The sequence below is a fragment of the Jatropha curcas genome, chromosome 11 (assembly GCF_041381405.1).
Source record: "Jatropha curcas cultivar XTBG-Jc1 chromosome 11, XTBG_Jcur_1.0, whole genome shotgun sequence".
Lineage (NCBI taxonomy): Eukaryota > Viridiplantae > Streptophyta > Magnoliopsida > Malpighiales > Euphorbiaceae > Jatropha > Jatropha curcas.
The window spans coordinates 2,824,700-2,842,834 of record NC_143161.1 but is presented as its reverse complement, the minus strand read 5'-3'; the positions used below and the strand labels follow the sequence as shown (position 1 = coordinate 2,842,834).

Below are 18,135 nucleotides of genomic sequence, written 5' to 3'. Positions count from 1 at the left end.
TTTAACTATATGATAATAATAATTAATTTTTAATTAAAGCAATAATAGACAGTAACCACATAGTATTTTTTATTTCTATCTACCATCAACATCATTTAAGTTCAATGTCATAGTGTTGAAATAAATAAAGATAAGTTGGAAAAAATAATTAGAAAGTTCATGTCAAATCTTTTTACGCTTTTCACGCCATACAAAATTATATATGGTACGATAATATATATATTGATTCAAGATTTAATAAGTAAGAATGAAAGATCTGACCATAAAAATACGTGTATAAATAAAAAATATATATATAAAATAGTGGAAAAGGGAGGAAAGATGATGGGAATAGAAAGTTACTATCATTGAAATAATGAAATTGCAGTATAGGTGGATTGTTGTTATTGTTGAATCTGAAATAGATGAACTCATCTTGTTGGTGGTGCGTTTAGCATTTTCCTCATCAGTATTTGTAGGCAATATTGACTCGCCACTGTTTTCTTCAAGTAATTTTTTACGGGCCAATTATTATATCTATCTAATTTAAAATTTTACTTTTAATGTAAAATAATTATTTATAAAAATTGGAAATCAAATTTCAATGATTTGAAAAATGGGTTTCATAATACTCAATTGTGTGGTCAGGAATTTAATGATAGAACCTTCCTTCTATTATGTTTATTAATTTTTCATGTTGGAATTATTTTCTGTGTTTGAATAACCTCTTCTTTTTTTTAACGAGAATGTATATAAATATATTTCAGTCTAATACGGTATAAAATGAATTTATAATTATGAATCGACTCAATTATCAGATTATAAATTATATGTTCATAACCCTAATTCATTTCATTTTGAGCGAAATAAATTTATTAATTTTTTTATTCTAATTAGTAAGAGGGATTTTGGACTAAGAAATAGATAGAAGAAGCTAAAAATGGGTATCTTAAGTAATTTCAATAATAAGGTTCATTGACATTTTCACTATAATAGATGCTATACATATACATATACGGTAGTTTAGCATTGAACAAGGGACATTAAAGTGTCCAACTACTCAAATTAGGAGTACAAGATTCGTGAAAAAGCTCATGAGATTTTATTTTATTTTGCTAAGTACTTGGAATTATTTTATTTTATATTTTTAATAAAATTTGATTTTAATATATTCAAATTCATAAGATTGAATTTCTAAAATTTAATTTTTCATTTTTTTTATATCAAGATATAAAAATTTAGATTAATAAATAAATTGAACAAAATTTTATAGAATTTATTTAACAACAAGGAAAAGTGATAAACTATGACTTAAGAATTTGCACAAAATGTATGGCGATGTGTACACTAATTTTACAGTTTACATGATATAATAATATTTTGATAAAATTTTTATTTTTTTTTTCATATATGAAAAATCTAATGAACCGAAATAATATTATAAATTCGAATTCGAAAAAGACTTAATTATAATTAAACCACGACTGAATAGGTATAATAGGTATATTCTCCGTCACGTTAGATTATTTCAAACTTCATTAATTTTACACCTACCTTCCATTTCAACAAATTTCCAAGAACATTGTATGGTTAACACGTGTAAGGCTCTCCCTCTTTTTTCTCTGTGACTCATCCCTTGTGATTTTTCGTCTTAGGAAATACTTCCAAAGTTGAATCAAACTTTTTTTTTCTTTGTATACTTCATGCATTGAATAATTGCATTGCAATAACTAATTTAAATTTGGGTGCCAATGTTTCACAGTGATGGGGCTTAACGTTTCAAACTATTTTTTTTTTTTTTTTTTTTTTTATATTTTGAATACAAAGATTACACAATACATTATTGAACAAGTTCACTTCAAAAATATAATATAACAATCAATTTAACTTATAATATAAAATATAATATAATTTAAGATATGAATGATATTTTCTGTTTCTCTGAATTAACTCATTAGTGATTTTACAATTAAGATGTGAATTATATTTGTTCTGGAGAAGGACAGTGAGGCCAACTGCATCTGAATGGGCATTGAGGCCAATGGCAAGCTCAGGGTGTGAACGTGTGGACGATAATAGTTCATCCTCATTGCATGATGCCCTCCTTCATATAATTACTTTCTATTTTCAAGATTTTAGCAACAAGGAATTTTCGTAGCAAGCTTTAATTTTCTAGTTGCTTTATTTAATTTGCATTTTCAATTCAACCTCGAAGTAAGATATTCAATTCTTCTCATATCAGGAAAATAACTTTCTTGGCAAGTGTTAGAGAAGTCGTAATTTTACAGATAAATATAATGAGTTTACTGATTTATTTTATTGTCTAAATACTATAAATTTATATTACGAAAACAGCCTTCATTTTACCTTTTCTTGTTTTTATAAATAAAAATAAATGCAGACAAGATTTTGTAAACAATAAAGAAAATTACTGTGTAATAACTAGAAGGATACAAAAATATAATTTATTTTACATAAATAAACATCATATGAACTAGAGTAGAAAAATGAAATTGAACAACAAGAATCTAGCTAGAACCACGGCGGCACTCAAGCGGGCGGCCTTGAGGAAATCGCCTGTAATCGGTGCAATAGTTGTAAATCATATGATACCTTTGAACCCATCTAAGCAACCGACGGCCATAGGCGTCGAGCCCTTGAGTTTGCCATACAATATTTTTGCTTTTGATTGAGCTAGCAGAAGGACTACTAGTCTTTGTGCTTGTAGTGGCCTTGAAGTTTCTGTAGTAAGCAGTGAAAGGAGCCTTAGACCAATCTGTTTTTATAAGCCCACCTCTTGTTGCCCATTGATCAGCATCCCACAGGCTTGAGTACACCTTCATTGGTTGATTCTTTGGGAAGGGAACTCCAATTGATTCTTTATTTTGGTATATTCTTATTGGGATATTGTCTACTAAGAATCTGAACACATATAAAAGGAAAGGAGATTGTTACAAAACTTGAACATGATCAAGTTACCCCTAAACTAAGAGGCAGGCACTTGATTCTCTGGAAGGTATAATTAAGAAGGAACAATATGACGTAAGAGAAAGCAGTGTCTTACATGATTCTCTGGGGATCCCATACAATAGAATAGAGATGAAAATTTTTTGTTGGGTCGAACCAAAGCTGAAACTGCTGCTCTCTATTTCCTTGCCCTTGTGTATACACATTGGTATGGACAGTATAGGGGTCTCCACTAAGATTCCCCAAAAACTCAAAATCAATTTCATCATGGTAAGGCCCTTGAGATGATAACTGCAACAAAATAACAACGTTAGTTCCTGCACAAGCTAGTCTTAGGGTGCTCCTGACGGTCGTAGAAAATTTGAAAAAAAAAAAAAAAGTATAGGAGGGGACTGACATAGTAACAAGTGACAGTTCCAGCGGAATTGCCTGCAACAAGCTTGATTTCCATGTCCAACCTTGCAAAAAGATACTCTGCCTTAGACTTGAACCCAGAGCCAGAAGCTTTGTCAAGAGTAAGAGAGAGAACATTCCCTGCATCGTCTATCCTAGCACGATCGCCACCCCATGTCAGGTCTACTTCTTCGTGGAAATTACCAGCAGAAGCCACCATGAAAGTACCCGTAGAGGAAACAAAGAAGAACACTAGCATTGAGAGTCTGCAAGAAGTTGCCATCTTGAAAAAGAAAATAGAATTAGTTGATTAATTTGATGGGTATGAACTAGTTTTCTAGAAAGCCCTTTATATACGTAAATCGTAATGACCTAACAGGAAGAACAATAATTAGTCGATGATGAGAAAATACGAGGATAGGGATAAAGGATCATAATTTGGACAGGTTGCTTGAGGTAGACACTACACTAAATTTTACAGAGGAATTCAAGCTGGAAATGGAAGAGCACTAGCTAATAAGTTTTGTCTGGAAGTTAACTGATTTGGCGTTTAATTAGGGTAGCAACCACCATGCGGAATAAATAATAATAATAATAATAAATATATAAATTTTTGAAAGCTTAAACTTAGATAACGTATTTATGTGCTTATAGTTCTGGTATTTTTTCTTTTGTCTTTATTGTAACAGAAAATATATAGAATTAATACACATACATGGAAAATAGTTGAATTCCCAAATGGAACATACAATTTATAATTGAATATATTCCAAAATGATTATTATTATTATTATTATTAAGGCTATGCTCAGCAACAGATTCTTAAGTAATTTTTAGTGTTTTGACTAAATGTTATTTATTTTTATAGTTTTTGATAACATAATGCTTGAACTAATTTTTAAAATATTAAAGTAGCGTTTTGTGAAAAGTTAATTTATGTAACGTTTAACTTTTAGCGTTTTATGAAAAACGATTAAAACAACTAACAGTCAAACGCTACTAAAACAGTTAAAAACAAGTTAATTTTACCGAACATGACCCTAAATAAGATTTTCATACAGTTGATGTATTAATCCACTTACAGTGTTAACCAATAACTGCTATTTAAGACTTATGCATGCAGAAGCGTCCTGTATGTTAGAAGGGTCAATGCCACCAAATTAATAAAAAATAAATTTCTTATTAAAACTTCACTTTTTTACTCAAAGTATAAAAGGTTATAAATTACCCCTCAAAATTTTTAAAAATTTCATTTTTCCTTTCAAAATTTTTTTTTAGTATAAACCATTAGATATCCGAATCCTATTACTAGAGACTGCCTAATCCGGTTTAGGCATATTCACAGTTAAGGCTCTTACATCTCTTACAGGTGAGTTTAGTGAGGATCGGATCCAAAAACTCTTTACACGTGTCCGGACTTAGGTTTTAAATTTTATTCTTAGTTCAACTTCTAGATGTACATATCCAGACTTTAAGGCCAGTCTATTAGAGGATCAAAAATAATTTTCAAAAATTAAGATGCCAAACGAAAAAATTCCACAATCTAGGGTGAGCTATTGAGTCCGTGAGTTTAAGGATAAGGTGCATGTACATATGTATGTATGCCAAATCCAATTAGTCAAATTAACATAGTAAATTAAGAACGCATCTGATATTAGGTAAGCAGGCTTTCACCAGAACGAACTAACTGAGGTCCACCAATATATTAAAATAATATATTATTAATTATTATATTATAGATAATGCATAGATTATTTCATAGATAATTAGATAATTGTTATCCTTATTAATAATCTCCTAATTAGTTCATTAAAATTAATACATTTAGTCTAATATGAAAAGAACGTTTACACTTTATTGACTTCATTCTTTTTGTAGTTTTATGAATGTTACAAGTTATTCTTCACAGTGCTGATCATACTTTATTGAAAAGTTGAAAAGTTTTTTTCTATACATATATGTAATCAGCTGATGACATGAGATAATTTTTCCATGGGCCAAATTTGACATTTTGAATGTCTCCTATCTCATGCATAGACTAGAAAATTATCCTCTTCTAAAATAAGAATTTGAAACAAGTGAAAATGAAAATTGATACTATTTTATGGAAATGAGGGAGTATACAATTTTTTTTTTTTTTAGAAAAAGTTTTGATTTATGTTTTTTTATATTAATATATAAATAAAAGAAAAAGAAAGGCTTAACAAATAGGTAAAGGAGATTATTTATGTTTATTATACGTTTCTTTGTAAAATTTATGCAGTCGGCAGATGTTTTTGTCATGGCAGAAAACTTCATGGTTGGAAACGGAATCTTTTCCGTTTCGATAAATAACGTATTGGCCAAACTCAAGGCAGAAAGGTAAAGAAGACGTCGCTTCCTATTCTTAAAATCTATGTGCTGTAGAGCTTCAGTTCTGCTTCCTCTTCTTATAAGCCAATTTATATTTCATCATCTTCCACAATATGACAAAAACTTTAGCTTTCAGAAGTTTTTCTCTGTCACCCACTAACAAAAAAACAAACTAGGATTTCTGAGGAAAGTGTATAATACCTATTCTGCAATAGACTCTCTGAAGCTTACTGTCAGTTATTTATTTCTACATATGCTCTAGCCCACAGATTACAAAATCCAGCTAGAATTAACAATTGAACAAAAAATTTTAATTGTTACACCACATTAAAAAAAAAAAAAAAAAGTAGAATTTGTTATAGTGTTCATGTACTGCCAAAAACTGTTTACTCATAACTCTGCCAAAGTAGAATTTCACAAGAAAGCTACAGTGTCACCTTACTCATAACTCTGCAAATCAAATCTTTTCGTCAATGAGAGGAAACATTCCCTGTCGTTCAAAAACAGGGAAAAGTTTCCCTCTCCTGTAAGGAAAATATTCCTGAACGTTTTAACATGGATTCCCTCTTATCTTAGTGTCCATGCATGTCTGTTATTGTAATGGACATATTCTAAAATAATCAACCAAACATGCATAGTTAAATTCATCTTCAAAGTTATTCAGCTGTAAATCTCTCATTAAAGGCAGTAACTTTTTTAGGTTACAATAAAAGATAATAATTTAGTAGAATACAAACTGAATCGAAACATCTTGGTGGAACTTTTCAATCCTCTTATTTCATAATACTGTTTATATGATAACAATATAGATTTTAGTATTTTACAGATTTTAAAAGAACCTAATGCATATATGGTTCTGAAAACTAGTCTTGCATATTGGCATTCCAGGACCTAGCTAGCTCATCAATTTATTGATTCAAATTCTGTTTTCTTCATCTTCTATATTCTCATGCACTCAAGGAAGGACTTGCCATCCAATTTTCGAGTAAAATATCCCTTTAGGTACTTCTCCACCTGAATTTGATCAAAGATTGCCGGATTATGAGGACCAATAAGACTGGCTGCAGGGCCTAAAATACCGTCTAGATTTGCAGTGTAGAATGTTGCAACAGAGATTCTCTCCTTTGTTGAATTCACAGTTGCCCTGTGTTCAATGCTCCGGTATACACCATTGCTCACAATCTACAAACAAAAGGTTGAAGCATGACAGTGGCAACATATGCAACTCCAAATTTTTCAGAGAACTGTGCAGAACAAGATTAAAATTTTTGTTACCTCCAACAAGTCTCCTATGTTGACAACAAAAGCATTTGGAAGCGGTTTAACAGGGATCCATTTTCCTTCCTTTCTAACCTGTAGCCCTTCAGTTTCATCGAGTTGAAGCACAATTGTTAAAATAGCAGCGTCAGAATGAGGAGTAAGACCGATGGCCTTTTCTGGTTCAGGGCATGTAGGATAGTAATTCATTCTGATTACTTGTAAACCATAATTGGTTAACCCTTTCATTTCTTCGCTATCCATCTTTAAACCTTTTGCCATCAGGCCTAACATTTTTATGGCAAGATTTTTCATTTCACTAGCATAAGTTTCCAAAATCTCTCTGTAAAAAAGGAAAAAAAAAAATTTAATCCGTATCTCGATAGTACTGCAATTGAATAAAAATAACTCTTGGGATGTGTTTGAAACCTGAGGGTTGGAGGGATTTTGTTGAAAAGATCATTGTTCCTGGCAGTGAGAGGAAGGGTGTTAATAGCAAACCTGTCAGACCAGTCTAGCTTTTGTTCTTCTGATACTACAGAGGTCTGTCCAAACCCTTGAAAATTGTCAGGTTGCTGCCACAGCTTTTTCTTGTCTTCAAATGGAAGTTTGAATAAATTCTTCACTTCTAGCTTGAAACCTTCTATCAAATCAGTGCTCACTCCATGATTTACAATCTAGTTTTATCAAAGTTCAATGGATCAATAAAAATAGATGATAAAAAAAAAGGGTCGGAAATCAAGTTATATTATAGTACCTGAAAGAAACCCCACTCTTTGCAAGCAGCATCCAACCTCTCCAATTCAGAATCCATGGAATCTCCGGCAACCAATTTTTCAAGATCGATAACCGGAACCGATAAAAGCAAAGACCCATCGCCAGAAACAGTTGGAAAGTCCTGATCAAGTATTGCATATCGAGGTGGTATCTTGAATAGAGATCCCTCTTCCACCAGCTTTTGGACGCTAGGCACTATTATAGATTTTCCTAAGTTAACTGCTTCTAGTTTTGGTGACTCCATTACCAACCTTTTCTGCTGTAGGAGCTAATCATTGCGTTCTTGTCATTTAGAAAAGCATAGAGCTGAAGGAGCATTAATAAAACGACAAAGAAAGTTTTTTTCTTTTCCTTTTTTGAGGAAAAATACAAAGAAAGTCAATTTGTATGAAATTTCAAAATATAATAATGACCCATTCGATTAATATATTTATGAATATATCATTCCAAATCTTATATCCACTACGAAAAGGTTACCATTCAATATATTAAACCTAATATATCAAAATACTCTCAACTTTACACAAGTTTACAATTTCACCATATTTTAATCTTCGTTTCAATTTTATTTCAATTTAATATTTTTAAACAATAGAATCATCTATTACAATTAAAGACGTAATTACAAACAAAAAAAAATTCATCATCTTCAAATACTTTGATAAAAATTTAAAAACAATTCTATTAATCTAAAAAAATAATGTTGCACATATTAAATTTTAATTTTTAAATAAATATGCGTATTAATAATTTAATAATATAAATTTCTATTACTTAGTAAAAAATCTCCAAGCATGGAATAAAATTTTAAATTATTAGTTACAAATTTCTATATTAGCTATATTTTAAGCATGAAAAATCTAAATTGCAGTAATTTTTTGAATTCATAATATAGTCAAATTATTATTAATTTTTAAAAAATGAATAAATTTTTAATTTTTTTTGTCTCAAATATCATATTTCTAAATCTATAAATGTGTCACCCACTAGATGTGAATAAATTTGATATTCAAAGGATATTTAAATTAAAAGGATATAAATACTTTTTTTATCTGTAATTTCATTATCAGTTGCGATTGAGGATGCTGTTAATACAAAATGTTGAAATTATGATAAAACTGACAGGTTGATAAAAATACAGTGAAATTGCAAAACCTTACAAAGTTGGGAATGTTTTGATACGTTGGGCAATGTTATTATTAGCTAATCACGGTCCACGACAGGTACTGGCTTCTGTGGGTCTTGGCCCAACTCTTCATAAGACCGAACTAGCTGAGGTCCACAGGGCCAAGTTCAGCCCATAAACGTATGGGTCAGACCTAAGAAATTGGAAATCCACCTAACAATCTGATCTGAAAAACGTATAGTTTTCTTTTCTTCTTTTTTTTTTTTCCAATTGCTATATATATATATATATATATATATATTCGGTATTCCATGTGATTTCATATGCTTCATTAGTCAACAAGTCTGTTTCGTTTAAAAATTAATAATTAATTATGAATAGTGAAATAAATATTTAACTATAAATTCTCTTTTTAAAACTCCTCAAGAAATTACTATTATGGATGATAAGATAAACAAGATTTAGAATTAAGGAGTATATATATCAGATGACACTGTTTATATACTAATAATAATAATAATAATAATAATATAGATTTTAATATGTTACAGTTTCGAAAAGAACCTAATGCATATGGGTATCGAAAACTAGTCTTGCATTGGATTCCCAGAACCGAGTTCAACCATTTTTTGATTCAAATTCTGTTTTCTTCATCTTCTATTCTCATGCACTCAAGGTAGGACTTGCCCTCCAATTTTCGTGCAAAAAATTCCTTTAGGTACTTACCCACCTGAACTTGCCTAAAGATTGCTGGATTATGAGCACCAATTAGACTGGCTGCAGGGCCTAAAACACCGTCTAGCTTTGGAGTGTAGAATGTTGCAGCAGAGATCCTCTCCTTTGTTGAATTCACAGTTGCCCTGTGTTCAATGCTCCGATATACACCATTGCTCACGATCTACAAACAAAAGTTTGAAAGGCAACTATAAATTTTACAGATAACTTTGCAGAACAATGTAAAGATGTTTTTTTACGTACCTCCATCATGTCCCCTATGTTGACAACAAAAGCATTTGGAAGCGGTTTAACAGGGATCCATTTTCCTTCTTTTCTAACCTGTAACCCTTCAATTTCATTGAGTTGAAGCAGAATTGTTAAAATATCAGCATCAGAATGAGGAGTAAGACCTATGGCCTTTTCTGGTTCAGGGCATGGAGGATAGTAATTCATTCTCATTGATTGGTAACCATCATTAGTTAACTCTTTCATTTCTTCGGTATCCATCTTTAAAGCTTTCGCTATCTGGCCTAAAATTTTTATGGCAAGCTTTTTCATTTCAGTAGCATAAGTTTCCAAAGTCTCTCTGCCACAAAAATACAGAAAAAAAAAAAAAATCATCTTTATCTCAATGGTATTGCAATTGAATCAAATAACTTTTGGGATGTGTTAGAAACCTGAGGATTGGAGGGATTTTGTTGAAAAAATCATTGTTCCTGACATTGAGAGGAAGGGTGTGGAGACCAAACATGTCTGACCAGTCTAGCTTTTGCTCTTCTGATACCACAAAGAGCTGCCCAAACCCTTCAAAATTGTCGGGTTGCTGCCACAGCTTTTTCTTGTCTTCAAAAGGAAGTTTGAATAAATTCTTCACTTCTAGCTTGAAGCTTTCTATCAAATCAGTGCCCACTCCATGATTCACAATCTAGTTTTGTCAAAGTTTAATGAATCAATAAAAATAGATGATAAAATAAAAGAGTCGGAAGTCAAATTATATTATAGTACCTGAAAAAAACCCCACTCTTTGCAAGCAGCATCCAGCCTCTCCAATTCAGAATCCATGGAATCTCCGGCTACCAATTTTCCAAGATCGATGACCGGAACCGATAAAAGCAAAGACCCATCGCCGAAAACAGTTGGAGAGTCCTGATCAAGTATTGCATATCGAGGTGGTATCTTGAGGAGAGATCCTTCTTCTACCAGCTTTTGAACGCTAGGTACTATAATTGACTTCCCTAAGTTAACTGTTCCTAGTGTTGATGAATCCATTACCAACCTTATCTGCTACAGCATCTGAATACTATGTTCTTGTTACTTGCATGAGGATAAATAGAGCTCAATGAGCATTAACAATACGACAACGAAACCTAATTTTGTCCTTTTACGAAATCCCAAAACATATAATAATAACCCATTTGATTAATAAATGAATATCTTAATTCCAGATCTGCTTTTCTCAAGAAGTCGAGTTACATGACTTGCGATCTTCTTCTGATTAATTTAGAATTTTATTTATTCTTCAAAGCAAATTTATAAATGGATGAGCTTCAACAATATGACAAAATAATCAGCTGTTGTATTTTTTTTTTTTTCTTTTATATGTTGCTGGCTGCTGGCACTAATAAAAGAACAATTTAAAGATCAATGGCTTGTTATCATTAAACAGCCAAAAATTTATGCTTTAAACAAGGAAAGAGAGATGAGTTTGATTCCTCTTTCAGCTTCACAAAAAGTAGTAAAAGCCAAGTGATATGCAGCTGCTGCAACTTTTAATCTTTTCAAGAATATGAATGCATGCAATTCAACATCAATATCAGATCAAAACCCCTTACTGAAATTAACTTTATTTAATTAAGCTTTGTATCGGAAATTTAATTTGGAATTCTAAAATTAGTCTGGTCGGCATCATTTTTAATTTTTTATCGTACATCAAACACCTCCTTCCGTGAAATCTAGCATTTCTGGTTCACCAAGTATGCTTGTTCGTAAACGAAAGAAACATCTATTTTTTAAAAACGCTAATCTTAGCTAAATGATGTCGTTTTAGAGGTATCTGTCTGATTGCGCGTTGTCCTGAAAAAGCACCACGTCACCCCACTCACATGGACATCCGTAAAAACAAGGTAACCTCCGAAAACGTCACCCATATAATTACACGTCATATATAACATAACCATGTCAACCTTAGGTTTTAGCCACGTGCTGCTTTCAGCCACGTCAGTGTCGTCCATGTCATCTGACAGGCCACGTGGCACGAAGAACGCCAGCTGGCTTTTGAATGCCACGTCATCCTTTAACCTTGGCCACATCAGCCACCAGATCATCGTTTATGCAACAACGTGGCCTACTGATAGCGAGCTGGCCTACTATTGCCAGGTCCTGGACTGGAAGGATGATGAAGGCAATACTGTTTTGCATCTTGCAATCTCAAACAGGCAGCATCAGGCAATTGGACTGCCTCATTGAAAAACAATCCTTCTGTAATCCTTTAGTCCCTATTTATAATTAATTCCACATAGTATGAATGCAACAACAACAGCTAAAAATTCAACTTCTTTTCATATTATGAATACATATTTATTGACCTTGTATCCTCATGAAGTCAAGATATGACTTGCCATTCAATTTTCGAGCAAAAAATTCCTTAAAATACTTCTCCACTGGTACTTGTCGAAACACTGCTGGATTATGTGGACCAATGAGACTGGTTGCAGGGCCTAAAACAGAGTCCAGCTTTGAACTATAAAATGTTGCAACAGAGAGCCTCTCCTTTGCTGAATTTACTGTTGCCCTGTGCTCAATGCTCCGGTAAACACAATTACTCACAATCTGCGCAGGAATATCAAAGATTCAAACATCAATAACAGCACAATTTTCCTTTCTCTATTATGATGTCTTTATTATATGTTTCATATATCAATATAAAACAAACTGAAAATTTTATCACCTGCATAATGTCTCCAATGTTGACAACAAAAGCATTAGGAAGTGGTTTAACAGGAATCCATTTCCCGTCTTTTCGAATTTGTAATCCTTCTGTTTCATTAAGCTGAAGCAAAATTGTTAAAGCATCAGCATCAGAATGAGGAGTGAAACCAATAGCCTTTTCTGGTTCAGGACATGGCGGATAGTAATTCATTCTCATTGATTGAACACCATCACTGAATAATTCTTTCATTTCCTCAACATCCATCTTTAGAGCTTTTGCCATGTGACATAATATTGCCATGGCTAATTTTCTCATTTCACTACCATAAGTCTCCAAACTCTCCCTGCACATAAAACTTAATTTGCTCATATTAAATTCCATAAAATCGAATTAATATCACTAAAATGAGCATTTGTATTTATATTGAGTATGAAAATAAATGAGACAGAAACCTGAGGCTTAGAGGGAGTTTGTCAAAGAGGTCAACTTTTCTTAGATGTTGAGGAAGAGTGGTAACATAAAACATGTCTGACCAGTCTAGTTTTTGCTCTTCTGATACTACAAAGAGCTGCCCGAAACCTTCATGATTGTCTGGTTGCTGCCACAGCTTCTTCTTCTCTTCATAAGGAAGTTTAAAGAAATTCTTAGTTTCTAACTTGAAGTCCTCCAACAAATTAGTGTCGACTCCATGGTTTACAATCTGTTCTTAATCAAAATTTTGTCAAGTAATAAAAGAATAGAATAATGCTGACTGAATTAGATACCAAAATTTGTAGCAAGAAATTGGGTACCTGGAAAAATCCCCATTCTCGGCAGGCAGCATCCAATCTTTTCGATTCGGAATCTATAGAATCTCCAGCAACCAATTTTTGAAGATCGATGACCGGAACTGATGAAGTCAACGACCCATCACTGGAAATAATTGGGCAATCCTGCTCGGATCTTGCATACCGAGGTGGGATCTTAACAAGGGACTCTTTTTCTACCAGGTTTTGAACACTAGGTACTATTATAGATCTTCCAAAGTTAACTGCTTCTAAAGAAGATGATTCCATTATCAGCTGTGTTGGATACGGCAGCTCTGTTTTCCTTTCCTTTCAAAGCTGAATGTTCAAGCTTTTTAGTTCAAGAAAACAAGAAAAAGAGAGAGAGAAACTCATCTTCTTCGATGAGAGTGAAAACTATATAATACTGATTTTGGCAGTTGTTCGGGGGAATCCATGAAATTAACAGATCCTGGCCTTCAATTTATTATAGACTATTCCAAGTTGCCATTCAAATTGGTCTTTCTCAAAACTTGAGGGTCTTTTTGCAATTAAAACAGAAAATAGATCATCCGACAATGATCCAAAGCGGCCCAGAATCTTAAATTCAGGAATAAAGGCCCATGATAGGATATATTGCTTTTATACCTATCTGGGCCCTGTCAGATCCATTTTCAGATCCATTTAATTTTCAACCTCAGGCCACTTTCGGTCCAACTTCGTCCAAACATAGCCGGTTAATTACCACAAAAATACTTCACTAATTTCTTTTGGTTGCTTTCATCAAGGGTGTGCAAATGGGTGGTTCGATTCCTAATCAAACTATAAAACTGAAAATTAAAAATGATTTTCTTTTAAATCAAATTAAACCAAAATAATTTTAAAAATCGAACTAAATTGGTTAGTTCGGTTTCTTAAATAATGGTTTGGTCAAATAGTTTAATTTTACTTAGAAAATAAATATTTTGGAATAACCGATCCAAAGACCAAAAACAAAAAAAATGAAAATTTTTAACCAAAACCGAATCTAAAGACTGAATAAACGAATCAAAAACTGAAAATAATTTTGTTTGATTCGCTTTTTGATTTTTTCCAAAGTTTGCTCACCCCTATTTCCATCCACGGCATATTCGGGTCAATTTACATATTAACATGGTACTTTATAATAATTAGTACTAAAACCTGCGCAACCTACGCGATGTGCGGAGCAATATTAAAAGATAAAATAATATTTTATAACATGATTCAAAACTAGTAAAATCACATAATAAAATGATAATTTGTATCTCATTGAGATGTGCTGAAAAGTTACAATACTGGAATATGTCTTCTTAAGTATCTTGCGAAACATTTTATAAGATATGCAATAGGAAAAGTCATACATGATATGAACTATATTAAAAAATGCATACATATTATTGATATATTTTTCAATAGTGATAATAATTTTGAGAATTTAACTAATTATATTGAAATAAGAAATTAAGTATTTTTATTTTATGTTAATGATTTATTATATTTATTTGAAATATTAATTTATTACTTATTTAGTGTAGTGTGTCTTAAGTTAGATATTCTACCTTTTTTAACAATTGTTGTATCATGTATATTCTCATATCTCGTGTCTCGTGTTCGTGCAATCTAACTCTTGGTATAGGAGACTACTATATACACCAAGCTAATTAATTAAGATTTTTTCTTATCACCAATAAAAAATGAAGTGTTTTTTTTTTTTTTTTTTTTGTGTCATTAAAAGAAAGAAATCAAGTATATTTCATTTTCATGATTTATTATAAATGATTGTTTATTTATTTGAAATATTAATGTATTACTTATTTAGTGTAGTGTGATCTAAGAGTGTGGATATCTTACCTTTTAAAAAATTATCATATCTTGTATGTTTCTGTATCTCGTGTCTCATATCCGTAAAACCTAACTCCTGGTATATGAGACTACTCTATACACCAAGCTAATCAACCAGTGTTTTTTTTTAAGTGTGTTTTTGTATCGTTGAATTAAGAAGTTAGGTATTTTTTGTTTTAGGTTTATGATTTATTATAAATGATTCTTTATTTGTCTGAAATATTAATATATTGCTTATTTAATGTATTATGTCCTAAGCATGTGAATGTCTTATCTTTTTTAAAAATTATCGCATCTCTTACATTCCTCTGTCTCGAGTCTCATGTCCATACAATCTAGCTCCTGATATACGAGACTACTCGATACACCAAACTAATTAACCAAGGTTATAAAATGAAGTTTTTTTATTTATTTTTTTGTCATTGAAATAAGAAATTTAGTGTTGTTTATTTTATGTTTATGATTTGTTTTAAAACATTGTTTATTTATTTAAAATAATAGTGTATTATTTATTTAGTATATTACGTCCTAAGCGTGTGGATGTTCTACATTTCTTATAAATTATCGTATCTCGTACGCACCTGTATCTCATATCCCGTATCCGTGCAATCTATCTTCTTGTATATGAGAGCACTCAATATATTAAACTAATCAACCAAGGTTTTTTTATTACCAATAAAAATGAAGTGTTTTTTTTTTAATTTGTTTCTGTGTCATTGAAATAAGAAATTTAGTGTTTTTTATTTCATCTTTATGATTTATTATAAATATTAATGTAGTATTACTTATTTAGTATATTGTTTACTAAATGTGTGAATGTCCTGCCTTTTTTAAAAATTGTCGTATCTCACATGTTTTTGTATCTCGTGTCTCATGTCCGTGCAAACTAGCTCCTGTTATATGAGCACAATACACCAGACTAATCAATCATGTTTTTTTTTATTACCAATAAAAAATGAAGTGTTATTTTTGAAATTTTGGTTTTGTGTCATTGAAATAAGAAATCAATTTTTTTTCTTTTATATTTATTATTTATTATAAATAATTATTTATTATTTAAAATATTAATGTATTATTTATTTAGTGTATTGTATCTTAAACGCGTGAATGTCCTACTTTTTAAAAATGGTTATATCTGTATTTTTCCGTATAAAAAGAAAGTTGGAGAAATGTTAAAAAATGAAAAATAAAGAAAATAAAAAGCTGTAAGTATATATTAGTGTTGGTACCTACTATAGAAATATAAAGATCTAGTTTGATTGATTTTGTAAAAAATATTTGTGATAATTAATTGTTAGTCAAAATTTAATTGCTGGTTCTACTATTTCTATTTTTTGTTTTTTAATTTTTAATAATTAGTCAAACTTATTGGTCTCTACTGTTCCTCCTCACAATTGGTAATTTTAGAAGTTTACACTTTTGACTTTCATATAATGTAAACTGCTTTGCTTTTATATATTATATAGATATTCAAAACTTAAAATTAAAAAATTTGTAATTCTATTTAACTTTAAAATATTTGATAAAACATATTTCCACTTAAAAATTTCAATCAAATTAAAATTTCCTCGAAGGATAAAGTTAACAATTATATAAAATATAATAACTTGGTTTTCAAGTAATTTTTTAATTTAGAAATTTCAATATTTATTATTGAGCACTTAAAATTTTAAATCTTAAATTTTAAACAGTAACTATTGGTTTTCAATACTTAATCTATACGTTTAAACTAATTGTTTAAAACTCTTTGCACACTCAAGTCTCGTTGAGGCAGCGCAGAAGAAAAAACTGCAAAAATGCAATTGCATACCTACGAGTTGCGGGCCGCAACATAATACGGCTAATTTTGCTCTTTTAACGAACTATAAACATTATTGAATATTTTATAAAATAAAATTAATGATCTTTTACTAAAATAAAATTATTTTAATCATCCAATAAAATAAAAAAAAGGCACTAACTAGTGGACACGTTTGAGCCACGTTCCATGTACTGTCCATTTTCATTATTTAATTATAGTATTTCTTTATGATATTCTGATTTAAAAAATTATTATGTGTGGTCTAATCCTGTTTTGTTTGCTGCGGTCTTGTCGACATGTTTATATGTTTTTTCCAAAAACTTTTTAATTTTCTCTTGGAGAGATTCTCAATCAGAAGGGAATTAATAATAATAATAATCATGATTATTATCGGTAAGAAATTGAAAAGATCTCCATCCAACGTGGTATTTTTATGTAGAATTTGATAATTAAATAATGAAAATTTTATCTTTAAAGTTAAGGGTTTAAAATTTAATTATAAAAGTTTTATATAAATATCATATTTAAATGTATGTGGATCCAAAATTCTTTTTTCTTTCATCATATTCACCGGTTATCATACTACCTTTAATCTATTTCCATTTATTATTTTTAGGATTTCAATATCACCGTCGCTATTTTTGATATGGACATCTAATTAGGGTGACATATTAAAAATGAAATGTCATATATAAAATATTAAAAATCGAATAAAAGTCAATGCATGTGATAAGAAAAATGACAGAATTGTCTTATATATAATTTTCGATATCTATTGTGCATCTACCGAGCATGCTTTTTTTTTATTTCGATATCACAAAAAAATGAAAAGTGTAAATTTAAATTTTTAATTAAACACATTATTTATTACGAGATAAGTAGCTAATTGCAATACATAAAGCATTACATTACCTACAAGATTTCAAATTAATGATAATGTCCAACCTTTGAAATCACTTGTTTAAGTATTTTATTAATAATCTCATTCATTAATTGATGTTCCTAAACCTTTTTTTTTATTATTATAAAAGAATATCCTCCATCAATTTAGGCAAAATTTTCGTTTAAATTCTATGAGACTTGAATTTTTTTTTGCTTTTGAGAATGATCTTTAGCTTGAATTATGAAATGCAATTTTCAAATTTGCATTGCATTGGGTTGAATTCCGCGGAACAATTTATATTATTACACCATAAATAATTTATTTTGA

General features: G+C 30.5%; 4 protein-coding genes across 5 annotated transcripts; all 4 read right to left on the bottom strand.

The window, feature by feature from the left end:
- Positions 1 to 2,386: 2,386 nt before the first annotated feature.
- LOC105650176 (xyloglucan endotransglucosylase/hydrolase 2) lies at positions 2,387 to 3,868 on the bottom strand. Its single transcript, XM_012237054.4, has 3 exons — positions 3,344 to 3,868; positions 3,044 to 3,237; positions 2,387 to 2,901 (listed from the first exon to the last, which is right to left on the bottom strand). The coding sequence occupies exons 1-3, from the start codon at positions 3,620 to 3,622 to the stop codon at positions 2,508 to 2,510; spliced, it is 867 nt and encodes a 288-aa protein (XP_012092444.1). The 5' UTR covers positions 3,623 to 3,868; the 3' UTR covers positions 2,387 to 2,507.
- A 2,574-nt stretch (positions 3,869 to 6,442) lies between these two features.
- Positions 6,443 to 8,053, bottom strand: LOC110011030 (protein SRG1). The gene is given in 5 exon segments (XM_020685324.3): positions 6,443 to 6,634; positions 6,637 to 6,873; positions 6,967 to 7,291; positions 7,378 to 7,625; positions 7,706 to 8,053. Coding segments are annotated over 5 exon segments (1,101 nt in total). The 5' UTR covers positions 7,970 to 8,053; the 3' UTR covers positions 6,443 to 6,607.
- Positions 8,054 to 9,311: 1,258 nt separating this feature from the next.
- Positions 9,312 to 10,992, bottom strand: LOC110011029 (protein SRG1). Its single transcript, XM_020685321.3, has 4 exons — positions 10,574 to 10,992; positions 10,246 to 10,493; positions 9,830 to 10,154; positions 9,312 to 9,749 (listed from the first exon to the last, which is right to left on the bottom strand). Exons 1-4 carry the CDS (start codon positions 10,835 to 10,837, stop codon positions 9,486 to 9,488), a joined length of 1,101 nt encoding a protein of 366 aa, XP_020540980.1. The 5' UTR covers positions 10,838 to 10,992; the 3' UTR covers positions 9,312 to 9,485.
- Positions 10,993 to 12,030: 1,038 nt separating this feature from the next.
- LOC105650175 (protein SRG1) lies at positions 12,031 to 13,753 on the bottom strand. Of its 2 annotated transcripts, none has more exons than XM_020685322.3 (4): positions 13,289 to 13,753; positions 12,950 to 13,197; positions 12,516 to 12,852; positions 12,031 to 12,397 (listed from the first exon to the last, which is right to left on the bottom strand). In XM_020685322.3, exons 1-4 carry the CDS (start codon positions 13,550 to 13,552, stop codon positions 12,146 to 12,148), a joined length of 1,101 nt encoding a protein of 366 aa, XP_020540981.1. In that variant the 5' UTR covers positions 13,553 to 13,753; the 3' UTR covers positions 12,031 to 12,145. The 2 variants fall into 2 exon arrangements, with proteins under 2 accessions (XP_020540981.1, XP_020540982.1); XM_020685323.3 differs by having other exon boundaries at positions 12,516 to 12,840; positions 13,289 to 13,751.
- Positions 13,754 to 18,135: the final 4,382 nt, after the last annotated feature.

Bases quoted from the DNA above. Each gene is read 5' to 3' on its own strand.
- LOC105650175 (XM_020685322.3), bottom strand. From the start codon at position 13,552: ATGGAATCATCTTCTTTAGAAGCAGTTAACTTTGGAAGATCTATAATA. The intron at 12,853-12,949 runs GTTTCTGTCTCA...GAGCAAATTAAG, and splicing joins AAACTCCCTCTAAGCCTCAG to TTTTATGTGCAGGGAGAGTT. The intron at 12,398-12,515 runs GTGATAAAATTT...ATTCCTGCGCAG, and splicing joins ACATTGGAGACATTATGCAG to ATTGTGAGTAATTGTGTTTA.
- LOC105650176 (XM_012237054.4), bottom strand. From the start codon at position 3,622: ATGGCAACTTCTTGCAGACTCTCAATGCTAGTGTTCTTCTTTGTTTCC. The intron at 3,238-3,343 runs GTCAGTCCCCTC...ATTTTGTTGCAG, and splicing joins GAACTGTCACTTGTTACTAT to TTATCATCTCAAGGGCCTTA. The intron at 2,902-3,043 runs GTAAGACACTGC...ATATGTGTTCAG, and splicing joins TGGGATCCCCAGAGAATCAT to ATTCTTAGTAGACAATATCC.
- LOC110011029 (XM_020685321.3), bottom strand. From the start codon at position 10,837: ATGGATTCATCAACACTAGGAACAGTTAACTTAGGGAAGTCAATTATA. The intron at 10,494-10,573 runs GTACTATAATAT...TGACAAAACTAG, and splicing joins AAGAGTGGGGTTTTTTTCAG to ATTGTGAATCATGGAGTGGG. The intron at 9,750-9,829 runs GTACGTAAAAAA...TTTTGTTTGTAG, and splicing joins ACATAGGGGACATGATGGAG to ATCGTGAGCAATGGTGTATA.